Source organism: Sarcophilus harrisii, chromosome 1 (genome assembly GCF_902635505.1).
Source record: "Sarcophilus harrisii chromosome 1, mSarHar1.11, whole genome shotgun sequence".
Taxonomy (NCBI): Eukaryota; Metazoa; Chordata; class Mammalia; order Dasyuromorphia; family Dasyuridae; genus Sarcophilus; species Sarcophilus harrisii.
In genome coordinates this window covers 12,447,365-12,469,104 of record NC_045426.1, presented here as the reverse complement: position 1 = coordinate 12,469,104, position 21,740 = coordinate 12,447,365, and the positions used below count along the sequence as shown (strand labels likewise).

The window sequence follows — 21,740 nt, the reverse complement described above, 5'->3', positions numbered from 1 at the left end:
TGCCCAGAGGCAGATCCAGAGGCATGGGGTCTTTTTCTGTGAATTCGGAATCCTCTTTGATTCTGTTTCTCGTCCTCCACATCTAACCAGTCCCTGAACTCCACTAATTCTTTCTTCCACGGAGAGCTCCCATCCTCCTTCCTTTTTATTCCCGCTCTAGATGAATGGGAATGGAAAGGGCAGAAGATGGAGAATCTAAATCCCACCTTGGTCACTGTTTCCATGGTCTCTTCTTTGCTGGGACTTGTTTCCTCCTCCACTGGGGTAGGCCTGGGGGACTGCCAGCTTGACATATTTGATCTCTCATCTCATCCCGCAACTACTGTGCTAGCCTCCTCTGAACTGAGGCTCCTGCCCCCCAGGGCTCCTCCTTATCCATCTCCAGCTTGGATAATTGGACTGAAAATCCCAAGCCCCTCTTTGGTAGTCACTTCCCCCTCTCCCCTTTGATAGTGCTCCATGAGCTGCAGAATCAAGCTCGGGTTCTTATCTTGGCATTCAATGCCCTCGGCCATCAAGGGCCTCTCCTGGACCCTTAGAGGCCAGTTCTAGAAGAGCCGCTTCCTGGCCAGCCCTCCTGCCGGTCCAGCTTCTCCGGGAACCCCAGAGGGTTGGGGATTCACTGGGTTCTAGCTTCCTCCTGTCCTTTCCAGCCTTCCCCACCCCTATAGGAAGCCCTCCTTGTTCTCTTCCACATCACACAGATCCTATGTCGGCTTCACGGAGCCGTGAACAGGAGCCGTCTTCAACTGAGAGTGACATTGTTTCTGTTGTGACCTTCAGTTACCCTTTACGTCTTCCCGCCGTCATCTAACTTGCTTATCTCTGGGATGTTTCATTAACCAAGCGTATCTTGACTTAAAAAAAAATCAATATGACTTTTTAATAAATGTTTCCCTGGATTTTAACAGCATCCTTGTCTCCTTCCCCTCGCGCTCACAGGCCTACCATGACCCCATGCTTAAACTCTCCATAATGACCGAGCAAGAATTAAACCAGATTTTCGGAACACTGGACTCTCTGATCCCTCTGCACGAAGGTGAGACTTGGTTCTTTGGATGAGTTGGGACGTGTACGGCTAATTGAGTTGTGTTAGAACAGTCCAGAATTGCTTATGTAATAACGGGAATAGCCAAGACTTTCTTCCCATCTGCATCCATGTCGAGAAGTATAACCAAGAAATTTTCTTCTCTCCCTTCCCAACCCTAGATCTTCTCAGTAAGCTCCGAGAAGTCAGGAAGACGGACGGATCCACCGAGTATGTCGGCCCGATCCTGGTGGGATGGGTAAGAACCTTTCTTGAGTTTTTAACGTGAATTTTCATCGTTCAACTAGAGTTTCTCTTTACTTATTGTTATTCCTCCATAAGCCTAAGTTGTTTCAGATTAGAAGAAAATAATTTTCAAGTAAAAAGGTAATATTTAGGCTGTTTCTATATTTACTATAAACTTATTGGTATAAACTTATGTTTATTATCATTAATTGTATTATTACATAAGCTTATCTTTATTACTCTGTTGCCTATTTGCAACTATAGGCTTGAATATAATATCCGGAATTTCAGTTCTTTCGTCACTTCATCAGATCTGGGAGCTCATCCATGTGGGTATTTCCTCTGCCACTACCTGCCGTCCCCCGTCCCCACCTGCTCCTCCTCCAGGCTCAGCTAAAGGTTCTCCATACAGCATCTACTCGCTGGGCTGGGAGGAGGAGCAGGGCTTCTTCCCCCAGGTGTTTTCCCTTTTTGTGGTTACCCACTGGCTGTAGTTCCTGCTAAATGTGATCCCCTTAAAATGAGAAAATATTTGTAAAAGCCCCAGAGTGATCCATAAATACTAGTTACTACTACTGGCTCCTTGCTATTTATCCTATCATTCATTTCCTCATAGATGCCCTATACTTTGCTTCTTGTGTAGACTTCTCATTGGAAACATGTGGCAGGAGCTGTCTGCTTTATATGCTTTAAATATATATATATATATATATGTTTTTTTATTTTATATATATATCAAGACCGACCATTTTAGTATCAGTACTTAAATGTCTCCAGCCCAACCGGAGGCCCAGTAATATTCCGAGATGAATAATTCAGGAAGCAGTCCTTAATATTTCAGGAAAACTCGATTCATCTTATATTTTTGGCTTTCATTTTAATGTGAGCAATCTTCGGTACTCTAAGTTCTTCCTTCTATATTAAAAAAAAATAAGTCAAAGAATAGTCAGCCTCTTGGACAAAGGCCAGATCTCCAGGGAATAGCGCAGGTTCTGGGCCTAGATAAAACTTTCTGGATTCACTATGGGGGAGACTCAGGGCTCCCCAAGATGGTTTGGAGCATCTTTCTTTCCTCTCCCCCTCAGAACCAGAATTATCAGAATGATGAGAAGCTGCTTTGAGAATGTGCTGGTGACTGTCCAGTTTCTTTATCTGTTAAATGTTGATTTGCAGTTTCTTCCAAACCAAAAATGGAGACGCTGTTATATTACAAACATTAGTGGATTTTTAAATTTAAGTTTTTTACAATGTCCATCCCTCTTTCTGCTATGTTAAGGAGTTCCCCATAGCTTGAAACCATACAGGAAGATTCAAACTCAGGGCAGAGGTGAATTAGTGACCAGCCAGCACTCTGCCATGTACATACGAGCAGCTTCACAACATTTACAAAGAGAAGAAGGCCTCAGAACCACCCAATCCAAACTCAGACCCGGAAGGAATCCCCACAGCAACGGACCAGGCCAGTCTGTCTTGCAAGTAATGGTCTCACATCCCAAAGCTGAATCTCGTGTCCTCCAGCCCAGTCTTTGCTTTAATCTTCTTCAAATAGAATCAGATAATTGATATTATTTATATATATAATAATTGAATCTTAAGAGCTCTGGTTCTGAGAGCCCAATGGTTCAGCTTTTAAGCAAATCCCATCCTGTTCCTAGTAGTCAGTTCCTCTCCACTGCCCATTGTGCCACTTCTTGGACCCCTCCCTCTCCCATAATAAGGTTATCGATTGTTTGATGAGACCATTCTTGGTATCGGGGACACAGAGACAAAACTGACACCGGCTTGCCCTCAGGAAGCTTATTCTCAGCGAGAAGAACAAACACACCTAAATAACTAAATGCAAAGTATGTAAATAATATCAAGTAAATGAGAGAGACCACATGGTCGCAGAGATAATGACCCGAATTGGAAGCTGGGAAGGCTTGCCTTTGATTCGCAGCTCACACATACTGGCTTTGTGACCTTGGACAAGTTAAGTCACTTTGCTTCTCAGTGATCTGAGCATCTCCCTCAGACTCCATAAGGTGACAACTTGCATTGGTCGAGGGAGCGCCTCCCCGGGAGTTCTGTAGCACTGAATTCCAGATCTGGTCCTATTCCCATCAGTGAACCAAACGTCACGTTTGTGGGGGGCTTGGTTCTATTGACTCCCCATTGGAGGGAAGAGGCTCCTTCCAGAAAGGGTCACTTGGCTGCTGTTGGGCCCATCCAGACATCAAACAGGAACTTCTGCCATTGGAAGAAGCCTGTTGGCAGGCAGAGCCTCCTGAAAAGCAGCACTTATCCATCCTGGCTCACCAGCTATGCTAGTGTGCTCACAGAGAGAAACATCTGGCTGTGGCCTGGGCTTCTTAGTAGTATAAAATCAACAGCTCCGAGAGATGCTGAATAAGGATGCTTTTCAAAGCCCCTTCAACGCGTGAAAGATGGATTTATTTCCAGCTTCTCCCCCCACCCCAGAAAAAGTGATTTTCCCCCCTCGAACAATTGACCCTCTGAGTGCTGGCTGTACCTTTTGACTTCCATTGACTCAGTTACTTAACTTTGAAGACATTAAGGACTGAAACACCTGAGGGTTCTTGCAGGCCTTCCACATAGATGCTTCATAGTACTCTCATTGAAGTTCACAGCATCCTAAAGAGACAACTTAACAAGTAATTTAAATCTGTCTCTACCATTTTCACAGCTCCAAAATAATTTATCAGTTCTCCAGGACAAGTTCTTGGATACTTTAGTGTCTTATTAACTTTTAATACCTGGAGGAGAGACAGGAAACACAGATGCAAAGAATAGGATTGTTCTGTCTCTACACAAGGTTGGTGGAATAAGTAACTTCCATAAAAAAAGGAAAGATGGCTCTGTCTCCCAAATCTTTTGCTTCTTCTATTCTTGTCTGCCGGCTACAATTTCTTTTTATTTACCCAGTGTTCATATTTCATTTAAGAGATAACTTTTCTCTCCTTCCTGTCTTTTCTCCCTGCCCAGTCTCTCCAAAAAGGAGACGTAAAAAGCAAAACCTTTGTAACAAATAATGCCGAGTCAAGAAAACTAGTTCCAAGCTATAGCCAAGAAAATAGATGTGATGTTTAATATATATTGGATTACTTGCTGTCTAAAGGGCAGGAGGGAGAAAAAATGTGGAAAGCAAGGGTAAATGTTGAAAATGATTTTTGCGTATATTTTGAAAAGAAAAAGCTAAAAAAGAAAAAAAAAAATAGAGGTGAACCTCTCTGTTAAAAGTTGGACAGCAGCCTTAATTCCTTGTGACCCTGCGTTCAGAATGGAAGGAAATTGTCCAATTAATTTACTCATTTTACAGATGAGTAAATTGAGATCCAGGGAGATTAAATGACTTAGACCAAAGCCCACAAATACAGTAAATGTAGGGAGTTGGAACCCAAGTCCTGCAACGTGGTACCATACTGCATCCTTTCTTCACAGAAGGGGTTGAATCTCTCCATTTCTCCATTGAATCTCCAAGGACATTCGATTTATATTTAAGTCCTGGAATGGTCCCTATTCTATGATCGCTGCAATGGAATTCAATCAGTACAGACAGGGTATTAGTCTGGGCTTTCTTTGTTATTAACTGATTGCTGTATTTCTCTATAATTGGTTTCCTTTGTAATTCTGCGTATTTTCTGCCTTGCCCTCAAAAACATTATTCATGTGTCATCATCTATGGCACGAAAAGGTTAAGAATTCTTGATGTGGGAGGAAAGGGGAAAGCGCCATAATCGCTGTAATCAATAGCTAAGACTAAGACTCAGTGGATCTGGCTTGCAAAATCCCTGGTGATTTCTTTGGCTAGCCTAAGTGTGTGTGAGCGCAGACACGTACAGACGTATTTCCCCCAAGAGCGGGTCATGTTTTCTTCCCTTTGATTCATCCCTCCACACCTCAATGGAACACCTTATGTATTCAGGGCGAGTCTTGACCCCGCGCCGGCCGCTTCCTGAGGTCTACAAAACCCTCCCGATGTGCAGATTGCAGAGGGCCCCACAAAGGGTTGAAGTCAGCTCAGTCTCTCTGGTTCTGTGGGCCCAGGAAACAAGCAAACTTGCCAAGTGTGAAAACAGGATTAGAGGCAGACTTGGTTGCCATGGCAGCCTGGCGGGGATGATGGGGATTAATGGCACAATTGGGCAGTCTGCAGTGATGGGGAAGGGGGGGGTCCCTGGTTAGTTTACATCTTTCACTTACCGCTGATTGGTTTCTGTATAATGAAAACACTGGGCATTTCCAGGTCTTTGATACAAGAGGAAGTAGGGACTAAATTAACGGGGGCCTGAGGCCCATTTTAATTAACCTTGATCTAAAATTATAAGAAAGCAAACAGCAGTTGGGTGGTTTTCTTTTTTCTTTCTTAAAAAAAAAAAAAGCCCATTTTATCCAACTTTTGGGGGAGCAGAGCCTGAGAAAAGTTTCAACCTCCTAGGTAGCACTGGGTGGGCTATTCTTCACATGGAGAGAGCAGGCCCCTTATCCCAAAATATCAAGAGTTTTGCTCATCTCAGCAAGTAATTGCTTTAACGTGAGTTGGCTTTTTAGTGGCAGTCTCTGTACATAGATGTGTTTATTCATGTATCAGCTATTTATTAGTCACTTCCTGTATGCCTGTGCTCAAAGCTGGGGATATGAGGACAAAAACAAAATTCTGGAAGTAAGATGCAAGGAGAAGCATTAAATGGTGGCCAGGTGGACTATTTTCTCCATTTTTACTTCTGGAAAATATTCAGTTACTGGCACCCAATAGACACTAAAATAATTGTTGGCTTAAGTTTTCACAGCAGCCAGAATTTACCTGTTTATTTATTTTAGCTAGAATTTGTTTAAAGAAGCCAAATTTATGCCCTTGTACCTTAAGCTTTGTCCAAAGAAAGTGCTCTCGGACTACAAAATATTGTTGAAAAAATCCTGATTCTCATGGTCAGTCACTTGAAAGACCAGGTGCTTGTTTGATGACTAGTAGTTGCTATTCAAAGACTAATGAGGAAATGTGGTGGGGGAAAAAGGGATCCAGGAAGGAGGGACCTTGAGTCCATGAATGATACTAACAGTCATTTCTGAGTAGTTTCTGAATCTGGATTTTCCCTGAATAATTCTGTTCCAACATCCCATGGATGCCCAATAACTTCCAGGATTCCCCAAAGGGTCTCAGAGCTTTCTCCTCTGAACTATTCTGTTCCTCACAATCATCAGTGACTTAGGGGAAGTTTCTTGTGGCATCAATTGCTTAATCAAGTTTATGGATGATAGAAAACTGGGAAAGACAGCTAATTCATCAGAAAGCACAATTAGAAGCCCAAAGATCCATACTATTTGAGGCAAGTCTCTTCAGTGATGTATTAGAAGGATAATTACAGAATCATATTCTTAGGTTCAAAAAATTACTTGCTCAGGGAAGTTAAGTAGTGCAGCGGTTAGAGCACCAGTCCTGAAGGCAGAAGGACCTGAATTCTAATGTGACCTCAGACACATAACACTTCCTAGCTGTGTGACCTTGGGCAAGTCACTTAATCCCAATTGCCTCGGCAAAAAAGAAAAAAAGAAATTACTTGCTCAAGTGCAAGTTGAGGAAGCAAAATTAGGCAATAGTTAAGGTGGGAAAAATTATAGCGTATTAGATCTGGAAGAATCCTTAGATATTAATCACTTATTAAACCCTCTCTTTCATATTATAAATAAGTAGTAAATAATGGGGGATAATATATTCTATGTCACAAATAAATGAAAAAGCATTTGTATTTTAAAATTTTAATTAAAGTATTTATTTATGTGCCAAAAACTATTTTTTAGCACTGGGGACAAAAATAGAAAAAAAAAAAAAAAAAAAAAGGCACTTCCCACTTTCAATGAGCTAATGCTTTGTTTACAAAATGCATAGAGGAGGGCGCAACCGCAGGTTAGATGGAAAGGCCAAAAATCTGAATTGTCCCTCTCCGAGGTCCTTCACAGCTCTCGGATCCTATGGATCTATTAATAGAGCACTCTCCCCATATTAAAGCAAGATTATAATCCAAATCTTTGTGGGTGTGGGCTGACTTGTGAGCTTCTTAGGAAAAGGTTTGCTCTTGTATACTTATATTGGATTTAATTTATACTTTAATATATTTAACATATATTGGTCAACCTGCCATCTGGGGGGGGGGGGGGGAAGGAGGGGAAAAATTGGAACAAAAGGTTTGGCAATTGTCAATGCTGAAAAATTACCCATGCAGATAACTTGTAAATAAAAAGCTATAATAAAAAAATAAAGATAAAGATAAAAATAAATAGAAAAAGAAAAAAAAGAAAAAGATTTGCTCTGACTTTACATGTGGAATTTATATTATATTTCTTGTCTTTTCAGTGAGTAGGGAAGGGGTAAAAGAAGCAGAAAGTTTAGAAGTCCACATTTTAAAAAATTAATGTTAAAAATATTTAAAAAGACCAAAAAGAAAAAGGTTGTTAGCAAGAACCCAATGAAAATAGAGGATCTGAATCAACTAGATACATTTTTAATATATTAAGGTTTTAGAATGGATGTACAAGGGAGAATTGGCATTTTTTTCTAGATCATCCTTTTGACCTGTGATCAAATAATACAAACTACAGGGGCCAGGAACTGGTTGGTATTAGCTCAGCTTTTTATCTCCCGTAATGCTTAGTGTAGGAGTTATTTATCCTGATAGGTGCTTAATAAATGATTGTTGACTGTTGCATGTGGCACAACATCATCAGCCAACTAAAATTGCCATCAACAAAATGATGTTTAAGAAGGTCAAATAGTAAGTGTTGATTAATACATGTCATTGATAATTAGTATATAATTGAAGAGTCCCAGACTCACTTAGCTGAAGGACACCTGTCCAGGTCTGACCAAAAATTTTAACCCACAACAAATGGGTTACATTCTACTGCCACTCGTTTCCACTGAACTATATCCCACTGGGTAGGGCACTGACCACCTTGGATATTTTGGAGCTCTGTCCCAATCTCATCGTGCCTCAGTTTCCCCATCTTTAAATAATCGTTTCCCTCCAGTGGGGTAATGAGTCAGAGAGCCTTTTGCAGACTCTGCAGGTGTGAGTCCCTGCTGTGAACCGGTCCCGGCACTGTGCTCTGCCAGCGAAGGGCAGCCTTTCTTGCCCACCTTCTCCAAACCCGTTTCTCCTTGTCCCCCTCAGCTCCCGTGTCTCAGCTCCTACGACAGTTACTGCAGTAACCAGGTGGCCGCCAAGGCGCTGCTGGACCACAAGAAACAAGACCATCGGGTGCAGGACTTCCTCCAGCGCTGTTTGGAGTCCCCCTTCAGCCGGAAGCTGGACCTCTGGAACTTCCTCGACATCCCCCGAAGTCGGCTCGTGAAGTACCCCCTGCTTCTCCGAGAAATACTGAGGCACACGCCCAACGATAACCCAGACCAGCAACACCTGGAGGAGGCCGTAAGTCTGATGAGGAGGCCGGGTGAAGGAGGTTCTGTGGTCATCCTTCAGGGGGATTGTGGGAGTGGAGCTGGTCTGGCAGGGAGGAAACTGGGGGGCTGATTGGAGATATGACTACTAACCCCAGGAAGCCTCAATTTCCTCTTCTGTCAAGTAAGGGGAAGGCAATTAGGAAACCATTATTACCCTTACTACTTAACTAAGTGAAAGTCACTTTCATCTCTGCCTCAATTTCCCCATCTGTAAAAAAAAAAAAAAGGAATAATAATAATACCCGTCTCCTGGTATCAAAGTCAAATGAGAAAAGATATATAAAGCATTTCACAAACCTGAAAATGCTACAGAACTATTAGCTGTTATTATCTTTGTTGTTGCTGCTGGCCCAGCTCTTTATCTGATTGAGCAGCTCAGCTCAGGGTCTGGACACTCTCTCCACAAGACCCAGCTTTAAACCGAGACTTCTTTGAATCTCACTTGTTCCTGGCATTGAGAAGATATTTCTTGAGAGGTTGCTGCCCAGATGCTTCAGGAGGGGAGTGTGCCTGTTGGGAGGGAAGGAAGGGAAGGTTGAGGGCTGGCCCTGGGGTAGTTAACCAGCCAGTCGGGAATCTAGACTCAGACACGTGGGAAAAGACTTCAGGGGAGTTGGTAGATTGTAGTTGTGTTGGGGGGGAGAAAGGGAGAGATGGAGGGGGGAAGGAGAAGGGGAGGGAAGGAGGAAGGAAGAGAGAGAAGGAGGAAGTGAGAGACACATAGAGAAAGAAAATGAAAGAGAGAAAGACAGAGAGAAGGAAGAAAGAGAGAAGAAAGAAAAAAAATAATCTCACTGTAACAGGAAAGGAAGTCAAAAAGGGCAAACAGACAAGCAACCAGGCAATTCTGTTATTATCGTGTTAAATTCAATATGTACTTGAGGGGAAAAAGTCACCAAAGTTCTTGGCTTCATGTCCAAGCCTTGTTTCTTTCCTTCTTTGCATATGGAAGTGTTTTGGAGGGTTGATTGGTTGGTTAAGCTCCTGATTTTTTTAAAAAAAATCTTTTAAAAAACCCTCAGAAAACTTGGAGGACAGCCCATGGATATTCAGCCAGTGGATATCAGCATGGGGCACTGTTCTGTCAGGAAAGATGGAGGGAAGGCGACTTGAGGTGGGGAAGCACCTGCTTATCCATCAGGCTGAGAGCAAATGAGGGATCGAATTGACTATTTTAGCAGCTTCTCAAAAAAATCTACACAGACCAGAGAGTGAAAGGATCTTAAAGTTCATCCACACCAACCCTCTCCATTTACACATAGGGAAACTGACACCCAGAGCTCTAGAAAGGACTTCATGTCCCCTTACATCCAGCCCAGCTTTCTTACGTAGATGGGAAGGCTGAGGCTCGAGGACCAACGCTAGGTTGATACTGTTTTTCTGTTGAACCCCTTGCCTTCATCTGCCAATGGCTCCTGGGCCCAGCCTGCCCTTAGTGCCGGGAGCACCAGGGACCCTGTTGGCTCTTAGCACAGTCCGGATGTCCTCGCTGCTCATCTTGGCTCAGTCGTGTCCCCGCGAGCTCTCTGGGATGTCTGTGTAATAATCATAATTGATACGACCATTCCTTGTCCTCATCCTCTCCTTTCACGGACCTGTCCACATTTTCCCTTGTCTCTCAGCTCGCCCTCTTCTTCTTGGTCTCTCGGGGTTGGCGGCCACATAGCATGACCAGGGACACCATAGTGTCCCTGATATGCACTGGATCATTGGAGATCCCCGTGCTAGACACAGGTTGGAAATTCTGTTCCCAGAATGATTTAGAGGGGGCTTGTCCCTCTGGTTCCCCACTGTGGACAGCTGGTTAAATGGGCCCTGGCCTTAGGGTCGGACCTGACACCAGCTAACTCTAAGACCCTGAGTGAGTCAACCAAGGTTTCCTCAGTTGGAAAGTGAAGAAAATGTTAGCACCCACCTCCCAGACTTATTGTCGGGATCGAATTAATTAACGTGCAAAGTACTTCATAAAAATGCTATATTGTTATTATTTGTTGAGGCATTTTGGGTTAAGTGACTTGCTCAGGGTCACACAGCTAAGAAGTGTAATCTAATTCTTTTTTTTTAAATAATATATTATTAACAGTATTTTTATTATTACTATTATGGTAACAATGGTTAGTAAACTTTTTTTCCAAATTGTGAACTGTTTCAGGAGGAAGACTAGCTTCCTAACTTGTTTCCTGTAACATAATGAACGAGCACGTTGAAATTAATCTGACGTCAAAAAATGAGGGAAGTTGGAGTCAGTGCGAGCCATGCCTTAAAGCAGCAGTAGGAAATCTGAACGCTTTTTATAAGCCTCTCGTCTCGTGGCCATAGGATGAGACCGGTTCATTCCAAGTTCCTTGTCTGGGTTCACCCCAGAGCCTCCACAACCTTGGGAGCCATCCCAGGTCGAGGAGACAGTGTCTCCTCGGCTTCCCACAAAGTGTCGCTTTATCCGGCCTTGATGGGGCTTGGCTAACGTTTCTCCCAGACTGCTTTCATGTGGTCCCAAAGATAGGGTTTCACTCGCCCCTGAAAACAGCTGCTCAGATATTCCTCCAGAGAGAGATCCGACCACGTTCACGCTTCATAAGTTCTGGTCATGACTTGGCTTTGGCTGTAACCCACACCGATGGGGCCTGGGTCAGACTTTCCACTTTTCCCAGAGTTCAAACAGTTGCTCTCCCTGTTTTCTTGTGGCCTTAGTGCTTCCTTGTTGATGGGCAAAAATGGGATTGAACTCTAAGCTTTTAAATTAATCATTCCCTCATCCACTAATACTTTCTGGTGGATCCTCTGCTGCTATGTCTTCTATGTGCCCATTTGTGGCTTCCTTGTGTTTCTTTACCTGTTTAATGTGATGAACCAGATATCTGATAGAACACTTAGTAATGTCTTAACCAAAAATGCTGCAGTGGGTCATGGCTCTGGAGGCCTTCTGCCCCCAGGAGATCCATGGGTGTGTGTGTGTGTGTGTGTGTGTATGTATGTACACACATGTATGATTATCTCCATCATCTGCTTTGAGTTCTTTGCAGTTCTAACTCACATTTAGCCTCAGTCTGTTATCAGTGTTGAGAAAGAAGGGAGTTAGAGAAGGAGAGAGGGAAGGAAGGAAGGAAGGAAGGAAGGAAGGAAGGAAGGAAAGAATGAGTGAGTGAGTGAAAAAGCCCTTAGCAGTGCCGGGTGGACAACAGGACAAGTACAAAAAGCTGGGCTGTCCAGCTTGCGCCCTCATGTTCATGAGATAGGTGGATGGGAAGGTCCAGAGTCCCAAAGGTCCAAAGGAGGCCCAGGGACCGGTTCAGATTGTGAATGTGTGGGTCGGGTCACTTGAAGTCTTCCCTGAGAAGCCACTTCAGCTCTTCTCACCTAAATGAAGCATTCCTCAGAGGAGCCGGGCGTGCTTAACTTGGAGAAAGTCTGGGGCTGGGGCAGGACGGGCTGAGGACCAGAGCTGTCTTTAGTTATTCTCAGAGCTGTCATGTGAAAGAGGGATTACCTTGTTCTTCTGGCCCTTGGAGGGCAGAACCAAAAGCCACGGCTGGGAGTTGTCAAGAGATACCCTTAGGCTTGAGAGAAGCCATGGAGCCGGGCAGAAAGTGGACCTGCCTGCCCTGGGAGGTGCCGGAAACGTTCCCCTCACTAGCCGCCCTCAAGCAAGGGCTCGGTGACCTCTGAGATGAGGGTCAGGTATCGATTCCTGTCCAGGCTCCAGTGGGAAATCCCTTCTTCCCCGGAAAGTCGGGGATTCCGGCAAATTCTTAAGCATCCTTCATTTTGAGTTCATGCCGAAGGGCAGACTGGGGCCTCTTGTAGGGGTTTAGAACTACAAATTGTAAACTCACTTTTATTACCAGGTAGAGCTTGCACTTAGGAGCCCAAGCCTAATAATAATAATTTGTTATTCTTAGCTAGCATTTATATAGCCCATAAAGTTTTCAAAACACAGCACTCACAGGTTATCTTGTTTGATACTGGGTAGATGCTATTGTGATTCCTGTTTTAACAAAGGGGAAACTGAGGCGGGCATTAGACTCCCATTAATTAGACGATACTCTGCTTAAGAGCAGGCACCAGTGACCTGTTTAAGCTCCAGCTGCTGACGTTCACAACGTTTCGTCATTTCTTCCCCACAGATAAACATCATTCAGGGGATTGTGGCCGAGATCAACACCAAGACCGGGGAATCAGAGTGCCGCTATTATAAGGAGCGGCTGATCTATCTGGAAGAGGGACAGAAGGACTCCTTGATTGACAGCTCCAGGGTACTGAGCTGCCACGGAGAACTGAAGAACAGCAGGGGGGTGGTGAGTACCCAACCCGGGCGCCATTTGCCTCCTTGGACGCTGCCCCTTCCTTATTTTTCCCCCCGCCTCAGTCAATAGCCCTTTTAAACAATATAATTTTTTATTTATTTTGTTAAATGTTTCCCACTCACATGTAAAAAGTTTTAATATTCATTTTTTTATTTTCAAAACAAATGCATGGACAATTTTTCAACATTAACCCTTGCGAAATCTTGTGTTCCAATTTTCCCCCCTTTTCCCCCTCCCCAGACGAGAAGTAATCCAACAGATGTTAAACATGATAATATATTTAACATTTATTTTTGAAAACCTCAGATTCCAAATTCTCTCCCTCCTGCCCCTCCCCACCCTTTGAGAAAACAAGCATGCAAAGCATATTGCTGTATCAACCATTCAGCACTTATTAAGCACCTACTGTGTGCCAAGCGCTGGGATTACAACTACAGAAGCAAAGATGCTGCATTTCTCCTAAGCCTCTGTAAAACTGGTGATATTAATAGTACCTTCCTCCCACGGTCATTGGGAACATTAAGTGAGATAATCTCTTCATGAAGCTTAACCCGCCCTATCGATGCTGGCTGTTCTTGGGACCCCCATTTCTCATTCAGATAGTGGCAGTGGCTGCGGGTCCTGGAAGTCACAAGGGTGACGCCAAAGTCCTGCAAGTCCCGGGGCAGCATCGATCGGGGGATAAAATCTGCTGGGGGTTATCTCCTTTCTCAGGCATTTTCTGCAGTAATAACAGGATTTCCAAACACCACCTGTCAGATAGGTCATTCGTCTCACCCATCTTCTAGATGAGAAAACTGAGGCTCTGAGGGAATGAGCGATTTGCCCAGGGTCACAGCGGGCAGTCAGGCCAGGCATCCAGGCCCTGGCTGTTTACAGGGGAGGCTGTTTTCAGTGATATGGACAGGAAACCGGTGGCCCACCCTCAAGGCTGCTCCCAGAACGGGTTTGACCTGCAGTGGGACAAATATTTGCTGCCTGGGGGTGACAAAGGGCAAACAGTCAAGGTTAAAGGTTGAAGGCCCTAAGGGATTAAAAGGCATAGCGTTTTGCTTAATGTTATTTTTATTAAAAGACAAAATGATTAAAAATTATTTTATGCTGCAGGGGAATGAGAACAAAGTGGGTAGGGGGACAGGAAACTTGGTTGGTTTTTAGTGTAACCCCCAGATGTGATTGTCAGCAAAGGCTCTTCTCAGAGGCAAAGGGGAGAAGGAAGGGGGATTATGGGCCCGAGCAGGCCGACTCTTGGCGTGGATCATTCCTTAGGGTTTTGGAAGTTCCCCCAAGGAGAGTTGGAAAAATGCAGGGCTAGATTAGAATTTAGGAAGCCCAAACTCACCAGAGTACCCCCATCCTCTCTTCCACTAGTAACTTAGTCAGAACTTCTAAGCATAGGGGCAGCTAGAGGACTCTTTGGATAGAGCGTTGGCCCGGAGTTCAAATCCGGTCTCGGGTACTTGTGGCCCTAGCTAAGTCACTTAACCCCAATTGCCTCAAAAAAAAAAAAAATAACTTCTAGTTGTTCTAGCTTGTGATAGGCAAGCAACCTTTAAGTCAAATCTGCAAAATGGGAGGGAATGATATTTGTACTTCCTACCTCACAAGTTAATCAGTAGACAATTATTAAGCACCTACTATATACCAGCTACCATGCTAAGCACTAGGAATTTTAAGAGGCAAAAGACAAACCCTGCCCTCAGGGAGCTTACAGTGTATTAAGTGAGACAGCATGCAAAGTATGCTGTGTTTATTAGTAGCTATCCTGACAGGTGCCTGAGGGCAGGTGGGAAGGAGCTGCCAGGTAATCCCCCACTACTGTTTGAGCTGGCCTTGGGTGAGAACTAGATTTATAGTCATGCTTTCTGCAGATGAATCGGAGGAAGGCAGGGTTGGAATATAATAGACATGTGCGGGTGAATTTTTTTTTTTTCTTTTTGCTATGTTGTTTCTTCCTTACACAAGCTGGAGACCTAGGAGGTGGTTAGATCAGGTGGTTTTTTTGAAGATTCCAATTATTTTATAATCCTGTGGCATGGGAGGGGAAAAGCATGCATTGAGAAATGTGGGAGATGCAAAAACAAAAGAGGCCGCTCCAATTTCAAAACCAATGACAGAGATTGACAGACAATTAATTAGAAAAACACGGCGAAATCTGGAAAGTCCTATAAGGAATAATGCAAAATAGGGGGGGAAACAGATCAGAAGATTGAGGTGGACAGACAGTCCCCACAGAAGAAGAGAAGGGAAGGAGAATGAGCAAATCAAAGATGCTAATAGAGACTCAGGTCTTAAATGGGGGCCACCAGTTTGGTTTTCGTTTTGTTTTCGTTTTTTAATAACTATATTTCGATGTAATTAGCTTTCTCTGTGATCCTTTGGATTTTATTTTACACATTTAAAATCATCGCTCTGAGAAATTTTCTCTTCCAGACTGTCAGAGAGGGTCCAGGACACAAAAAAAGTGAAGAGTCCCTGGTTTAGAAGGAGGGCCTGAACTGATGCTACTCCAGTATAGACGCTAAAATTGGCAGATTGAGATATCGGTGGCTGCCCAGCAAAGGACGGGGCTTAGAATGATGTATTGAACATTGTTATTTGTAATAGAACTTTTGACTCTTTTATTTCAATTCACAGAGTAAGAGAGTTTCTGTTCTGTTTCTGCTCCTTAGAAGTTACACGTCTTCCTCTTTCAAGAAGTGCTCGTCATCACTCGGCCCGTCACTCACAACGAGCAGCTCTGCTACCAGCTCTACCGGCAGCCAATCCCCGTGAAGGACCTCCTGCTGGACGACCTACAAGATGGAGAGGTGCGCCTTGGGGGCTCCATCCGAGGAGCCTTCACCAACAACGAGAGAAGTATGAATCCCAGAGTTGGGCTTTGAGTTTGGGATTTGGGGGGGATTTTTTGTTTCGAGTCCTGATGGGAGCTAGCATTGAGGTTCAGGTAGTTAGAGAAGTCTGAAGAAGGAACTGAATTCGGCTCTTTCTCAATGGAATCACTTCCCAGCCTCTAGATTGTGTCATACGAACTCTGGCTTGCTTTAGAAAGAGGTATTACCAGCTGTTTCATGTCATTACTATATCCGTGACCTGTGGGGTCACAGAAATAAATCATTTCCCAGAGCTTTCTGTCAAATCCCCTCAGAATCATAGAATTTGAGAGCTGGTAGAGGCCTCCTTAGACTCCCATTAATTAGACGATACTCTGCTTAAGAGCAGGCACCAGTTTTTTGCTTTTCTTTGTCTCCCTGGCTGGCGCTCAGCACAATGCTCGGCACATAATAAATAGACATTTAAAATTTACTGATTGATCCAATCCTTCCTTTAAAAAATCCCCTCTACAACAAAACTGTGATATCATCCAGCTCTGAGTGAAGCGCTCCAAGGAGAGGGAAACCCACCACTTCTTGAGGCTGCTCACTTTACTTAAGAACAGCTCTTGTGTTTAGCCACTTTTTCCAACATCAAGCCTAAATTTACTTCTTTGAAGCTTCCTCTTCTACCTCCCCTCAGGCCCAGCAAAAACAAGCTCAGTCCTTCTTCTCCCCTCCATGTTAAACGCTCCCAGATTCCTCAAGCGTTCTAGATTCTTCATTTATCTCCTTCGTTTCCTGAATGCTCTCCGGCTTATCAATGTCCTCCTTACACGGTGGCACCCAGAAGGGACCCTGGCATTGCAGCTGTGGTCCAACTAGGGCAGAGGCCAGACAGAGAGACAGACTCTCGCCTCCTTATTCCAAAAACTGACCCTCTCTTAGCTTAGCCCAAGAAGGTCTTAGCCTTTGGCTGTCTCCTTGCCTTAAGGACATAGCCTGTGCTTGCAACCCCCAGTTAGTTTGCAGAAAGATGGTTGTCTGACCTTGCCTTCTCCTATTCTGTGCTAGTGATATTGATTTTTTTGAGCCAAAGGAAAAGACTTTATACTTACCCATATTGAATTTCTTCTTCTTGGACTTGGTCCAGTGCCTTAGTGTGGCAGGATTTTTGCGGGGCCTGATTCTGCCCTCCAGGGTGTTGACTCTCCCTCCCTGCTGGGTTTCTCCTGCAGATTTGATAAGCACTCGCTGCCCCTTGTGCACCATGACTCTATTTCTCCTTGGCACTTTGCACAAAGGCCCTCCTCTCAACAATAGTCAGTAATCAGACAGAAGTGACTCATGGAGGGTGTGAGTAGGTTACAACGTATGATCAATGAAAAACTGTGGAGAATCCTAGGAGCAAAAGACCTTATTAAGGAATTATAACATGGAGGGAGAGAGGGGAAAAATCGGAACAGAAGTGAGTGCAAGAGATAATGTTGTAAAAAGTTACCTTGGCATGGGTTCTGGCAATAAAAAGTTATTATAATAAATAAAAAAAGAAAAGGAAAAAAAAGGAATTATATCATAAGAGTAGAAAGAACATGGACTTATGAGGTGGCAAGGATGGAGGATGCCAGGTGAACAGTCCACTGGTATCATTGTGAAGTTAGCTTTGGGAAAGGGAATTTCCAGACTGAAAGCTCCCAGGGCCAGTGAAAGCACAAGGTTTGGTCCAAAAATTGTGTTAAAAAAACACTTAGAACTCCTGGTATGATATGCTGTTATAGAGCAGTTTAACATCTGCATATAAAGTGACACTAGGAATTAAAGGAAATTTTAAAAAAAATTAAAAAAAAAGAAAGAAAGAAAGAAAAAGAAAAGAAATTTTAATTTAAAAGGGAAAATTAAAATTTTTTAAATTAAATTTCTTTTAAAAATTTACACTCCAGTTTTAAGGAAATCTTGTTCATCAGAAGCATCCTTCTCATTCTTCAAAGGATCAAAGTCATTGGGGGGTTTTTGGAGGGTGTGGGGAGAACAAAGCAGTTAGGGTTATGTGACTTGTCCAAGTTCACATAGCTAGTAAGTGTCACCTATATGAGAACATATTTGAACTTGGGTCCTCCTGACTCCAGGACTGGCGTTCTACCTCCTCTGTCACCCAACTGTCCCTCAAAGTCATTGTCATTCGTTCTTCTTCATTACCCTGTGAAGGAGAAAGTCACCATGGGGTAGTGGATGGATAACTGGAATCCTACCTTCTGGTCCCAGGCCTTGCACTCTCCATGAGCTTTGCAACTTGCACTTCCCAGGTGACTCATCCCTTCTAGCGCCCTTGCTTTGGGCTCAAGGTCAAAATTAAAATTTCTGCCTGTGGCTTTGTTTTGTAGACGGGTAAAGTGAGGAGTTCTGTGGCTTGCCTAGTTAATATAAAAAACTCCATCTTTATTTGGCCCCTTCTCTCTGCCTCCGAGCCAGTGTTTGGCCTTAGAAGTGGGGATTGGCTTTGCTTTTTTTCACTGAGCAGAGAAACATCTGGATGCTGACTCGCTTTGTTTTTCCCTTTCAGTTAAGAACTTCTTCCGAGTCAGCTTCAGGAGTGGCTCCCAAAGTCAGTCCCACTCCCTGCAGGCCAGCGACACCTTCAACAAGCAGCAGTGGCTCAATTGCATCCGCCAAGCCAAAGAGAAGGCTCTGTGTGCCACGGGCCAGGCTGGGATGCTGGGCCCCCGGGAGCCTTCACCGGCGCCCGCCCCTCTCGGCGGAGACCCCAAGCTGGAGCAGATGGACCAGTCAGGCAGCGAGTCGGACTGTAGCATGGACACGAGCGAGGTCAGCCTCGACTGCGAGCGCATGGAACAGACGGACTCTTGCGGCGGGCCCGGCAAACAGATAGAAAGCAACGTTTGACAGGAACCTCCCATCCTTCCCGGGTCTGCTTACCTGGACAGTATTGGCATTCCACAGATGGAACGGTTGGGGGGAAGCACTTTTCAACACCTCCCTGATGGCGTCCGAGGCCCCCGTCTTTGTCCTGTTGCCTGCGTTGCTGTCACTGCCGATCTGCAAAGGTGGACCCCGATGCAACATTATCCCGAGTCGTTTTCCAGCAGCGTCTGCACATATGAGCTCCTTTCACTTGTCTGGCCGGGGAAAAACAAAAGGACTGTCAGAACTAGTGATGTTTCTTAAGAGTGCTTCTAGATGCCTGACACGGAAAATGGAAGGGGGAGGTGGGGGGAGGCGATGAGTTTCCCAGGTGTCTCCAGGAGTCCCCTTATGGAAGGTCATGATAACATCTGAGAACAAAGACAGGAAGACTCAATAACTTGGATTAACCTTGGGTCAACACCATGGTCTTGGGCCATAGAAATGACTAGACCGGGTCACTGGGGATCCTGGGTAATGAATTTTCCAACAAGTGAATGTAGTGAGCATCAAGTGGGCCTTGTCCTTGGTCCCTTTGTACCTCTAGATGGACACACCAAGACGTGGGAATGAAAAGTTGATTTAAAAAGAATAAAAGCCCTTTAGGACGGTGGGGATGGCTGTTTACACGGACAAGACAAGGCTTGGGAGGGGGAGGGAATGACTTTTCCTCATCCTTTAGGGTTTGGGAATGTTAGAATTAAAATCATGAATCCATTTTCTATCTGGGAAATCACCTCCCTCCTTCATCACCCTGTGCCGTGACCAGAATTGTCTGAGTTTCCCAGATCCTGACTCAATTTATTCTCGAATGAATCGAATCAGGTCCCTCACACATATGGCCCACCAACCCATGGAGGCCTGTCCTACGGGCCAGAGCCACTTGTCTGTTGTCGTCGCCATCGTCGTCATCATCATCATCATCGGTTGACAGGGCAGGGTGGGATGTGAGCTTTAAGTAAATATGCTAAATACACTGAAATTCTCCCTTAGAATGTAAATATTAAGGCTGAACTGTGCAAAAGTATACCCACACCAGCACTAGTAGTAATAATGCTAAGTTATTGCCAAAAAGGGGTGGTTGTTTTTTTTGTTTGTTTGTTTGTTTGTTTGTTTTTTATCTTATGTGTTTACAAAAAAGAAAGGGGATAAATATACTGTGTCGACTTACCTTGTACATATCCCATGTGCATTAAAGGAATTTGTGTGACGAGATAATCAATATAACCCCCCCCCCCAGGTATAAGTACATTATTATTTTAAAAAGAAACGAACTATTGTGCTCAATTTTTCTCTGTAAAATCTATTTCTGTATTTATAGATTTTAAACAAGGTGAATTTTTTTTTCTATTACAAGTTTATTTAAAAGGGGTTTGTCTCTCGAGGGGAGCAGTCAATGTGTCGAGTAACAGCCTACCACTAATAAAAGCAGGCAGGAGCAAAGAGACTGTTGTTCAGAAGAACAGGAAAGGATGCATCCTTTGAGGAGATCATAGGCCCCCGGCTGAGCTGGCCAGAGCGTTGTTGTTGTTGTTGTTGTCGTCGTTGGGGAAAGAGGAGGCTCCAGCTTGGCGCGGGGAAAGAAAGGCATCGGAGGCTCTGAGAAAGAAGAATGTTTTTTGTGTAACGACGGCCTTAAACTTTTCTGGAAGCATTTCAAATAAATGACATTAAATGGTCCTGTGGTTTTTTCATGAGGTTTTCTTGTTTACTCCATGGGCACAGATGCAAGGCCCCAGGAGGGCCGGCCACGCAGGGTTGGGGAACTCCCTGGAGGGTCTGTGCTTGAGTCTCCTGGAATTCTGGGGTCACATCTCAGAGCTGACACCTGACCTTGCCACATGACCCTTCCTCTCCCATCACTGCAGGCCCTTCTCGGAGCAGGTGTGTCAGCCTGAACTGAGAGAGGAAATCCCTCATCAGGAAGGAAGCTCGGGGCCAGAATGCAATTCCATATCAAGAACCCCCCACGGGACCAATTCAGTGACTTACTAGGATTCCTGGGAAGTTTTATTTTGAAATTCCTGGTTCAGTAGAATTGTAAAATCAGTGTTTGACAAAATGCACGGTATGTCAAAGGAAATTTCATTCTGTTACTTTAAATGTAAACTCTCTAGAGTCAGTCTGAATTCAAATCCCACCTCTGATGCTCGCCACCTGTGTAACCTTGGGGCAAATCATTTAACGGAACTGAGCCTTAGTTTCCTAATTATAATAGGACACCAGGTCTGGAGTCAGGAAGACGCTTTGTTGTGAGTTGAACTCACTAGCTGTGCAATCCTGGGCAAGTCACTTAATCCTGTTGTGTGCCTCAGTTTCCTCATTTGTAAAATGAGCCGGAGAAGGAAATAGCCGATCACTCTAGTATCTCTGCCAAGAAAATCCCCAATGGGGTCAAGGAGAATCAACCGTTACTGAAAACAACTGAACAACCACCCTGGGAGGTAAGGGCTATTTTGATCCCCATTTTATAGTAGAAACAGATGTAGGAAGTGGGTGATTTGGCTACAAATTCTCTGGGGCTGGATTTGAATTCAGGTTTTGGCACCAGTGGGCCACCCAACTGCCTCTAGTTTCCACATTTCTTAAAAAAAGGGAATCGGACTGGTTGACTCTGAGATCCCATGATCCTCTGGGTAATGTGTGGCCCTTTAATTATCTTGACCTGTTAGGGAAAATAGATGGGTCAGTGAAGTAAAGGGTACTTCCAAACTCTTACTGGCTGCCACGGTGCTTTAAAGCATTGTGATAAGAAGTCTGGTCTCTTTGCTCTACTTTGAGTCGGAGTAGATGACTTTCCTGCTTCAGGAGGAAGGGCTGGGGTTGGCCCAGGCCCCTCTCCCAGCAGATCCTGTCCCTCCATGGAGAAGTGGGGCAAAGATGGAGTACAGGTCACCTGGGAAGGGTGGGCAGGGAGGCTGAAGAGAGTTTCGTTATTCTGACGGTGGCACAGAACGTTCCCACCACAGCCA

General features: G+C 44.4%; 1 protein-coding gene across 4 annotated transcripts in view; it reads left to right on the top strand.

Moving 5' to 3' along the window:
* ARHGEF3 (Rho guanine nucleotide exchange factor 3) overlaps positions 1–20,447 on the top strand; it is a 240,683-nt gene extending 220,236 nt beyond the window's left edge. For 2 of the 4 annotated variants that reach the window (XM_031952275.1, XM_031952290.1), the window contains 6 exons: positions 943–1,039; positions 1,210–1,286; positions 8,443–8,700; positions 12,857–13,027; positions 15,709–15,895; positions 18,410–20,447. In XM_031952275.1, coding sequence (XP_031808135.1) covers positions 943–1,039; positions 1,210–1,286; positions 8,443–8,700; positions 12,857–13,027; positions 15,709–15,895; positions 18,410–18,750 — 1,131 coding nt within the window. In that variant the 3' untranslated portion in view covers positions 18,751–20,447. The remainder of the gene's footprint in view (positions 1–942; positions 1,040–1,209; positions 1,287–8,442; positions 8,701–12,856; positions 13,028–15,708; positions 15,896–18,409) is intronic. The other 2 variants (XM_031952287.1, XM_031952280.1) reach the window with 1 other exon arrangement.
* Positions 20,448–21,740: the final 1,293 nt, after the last annotated feature.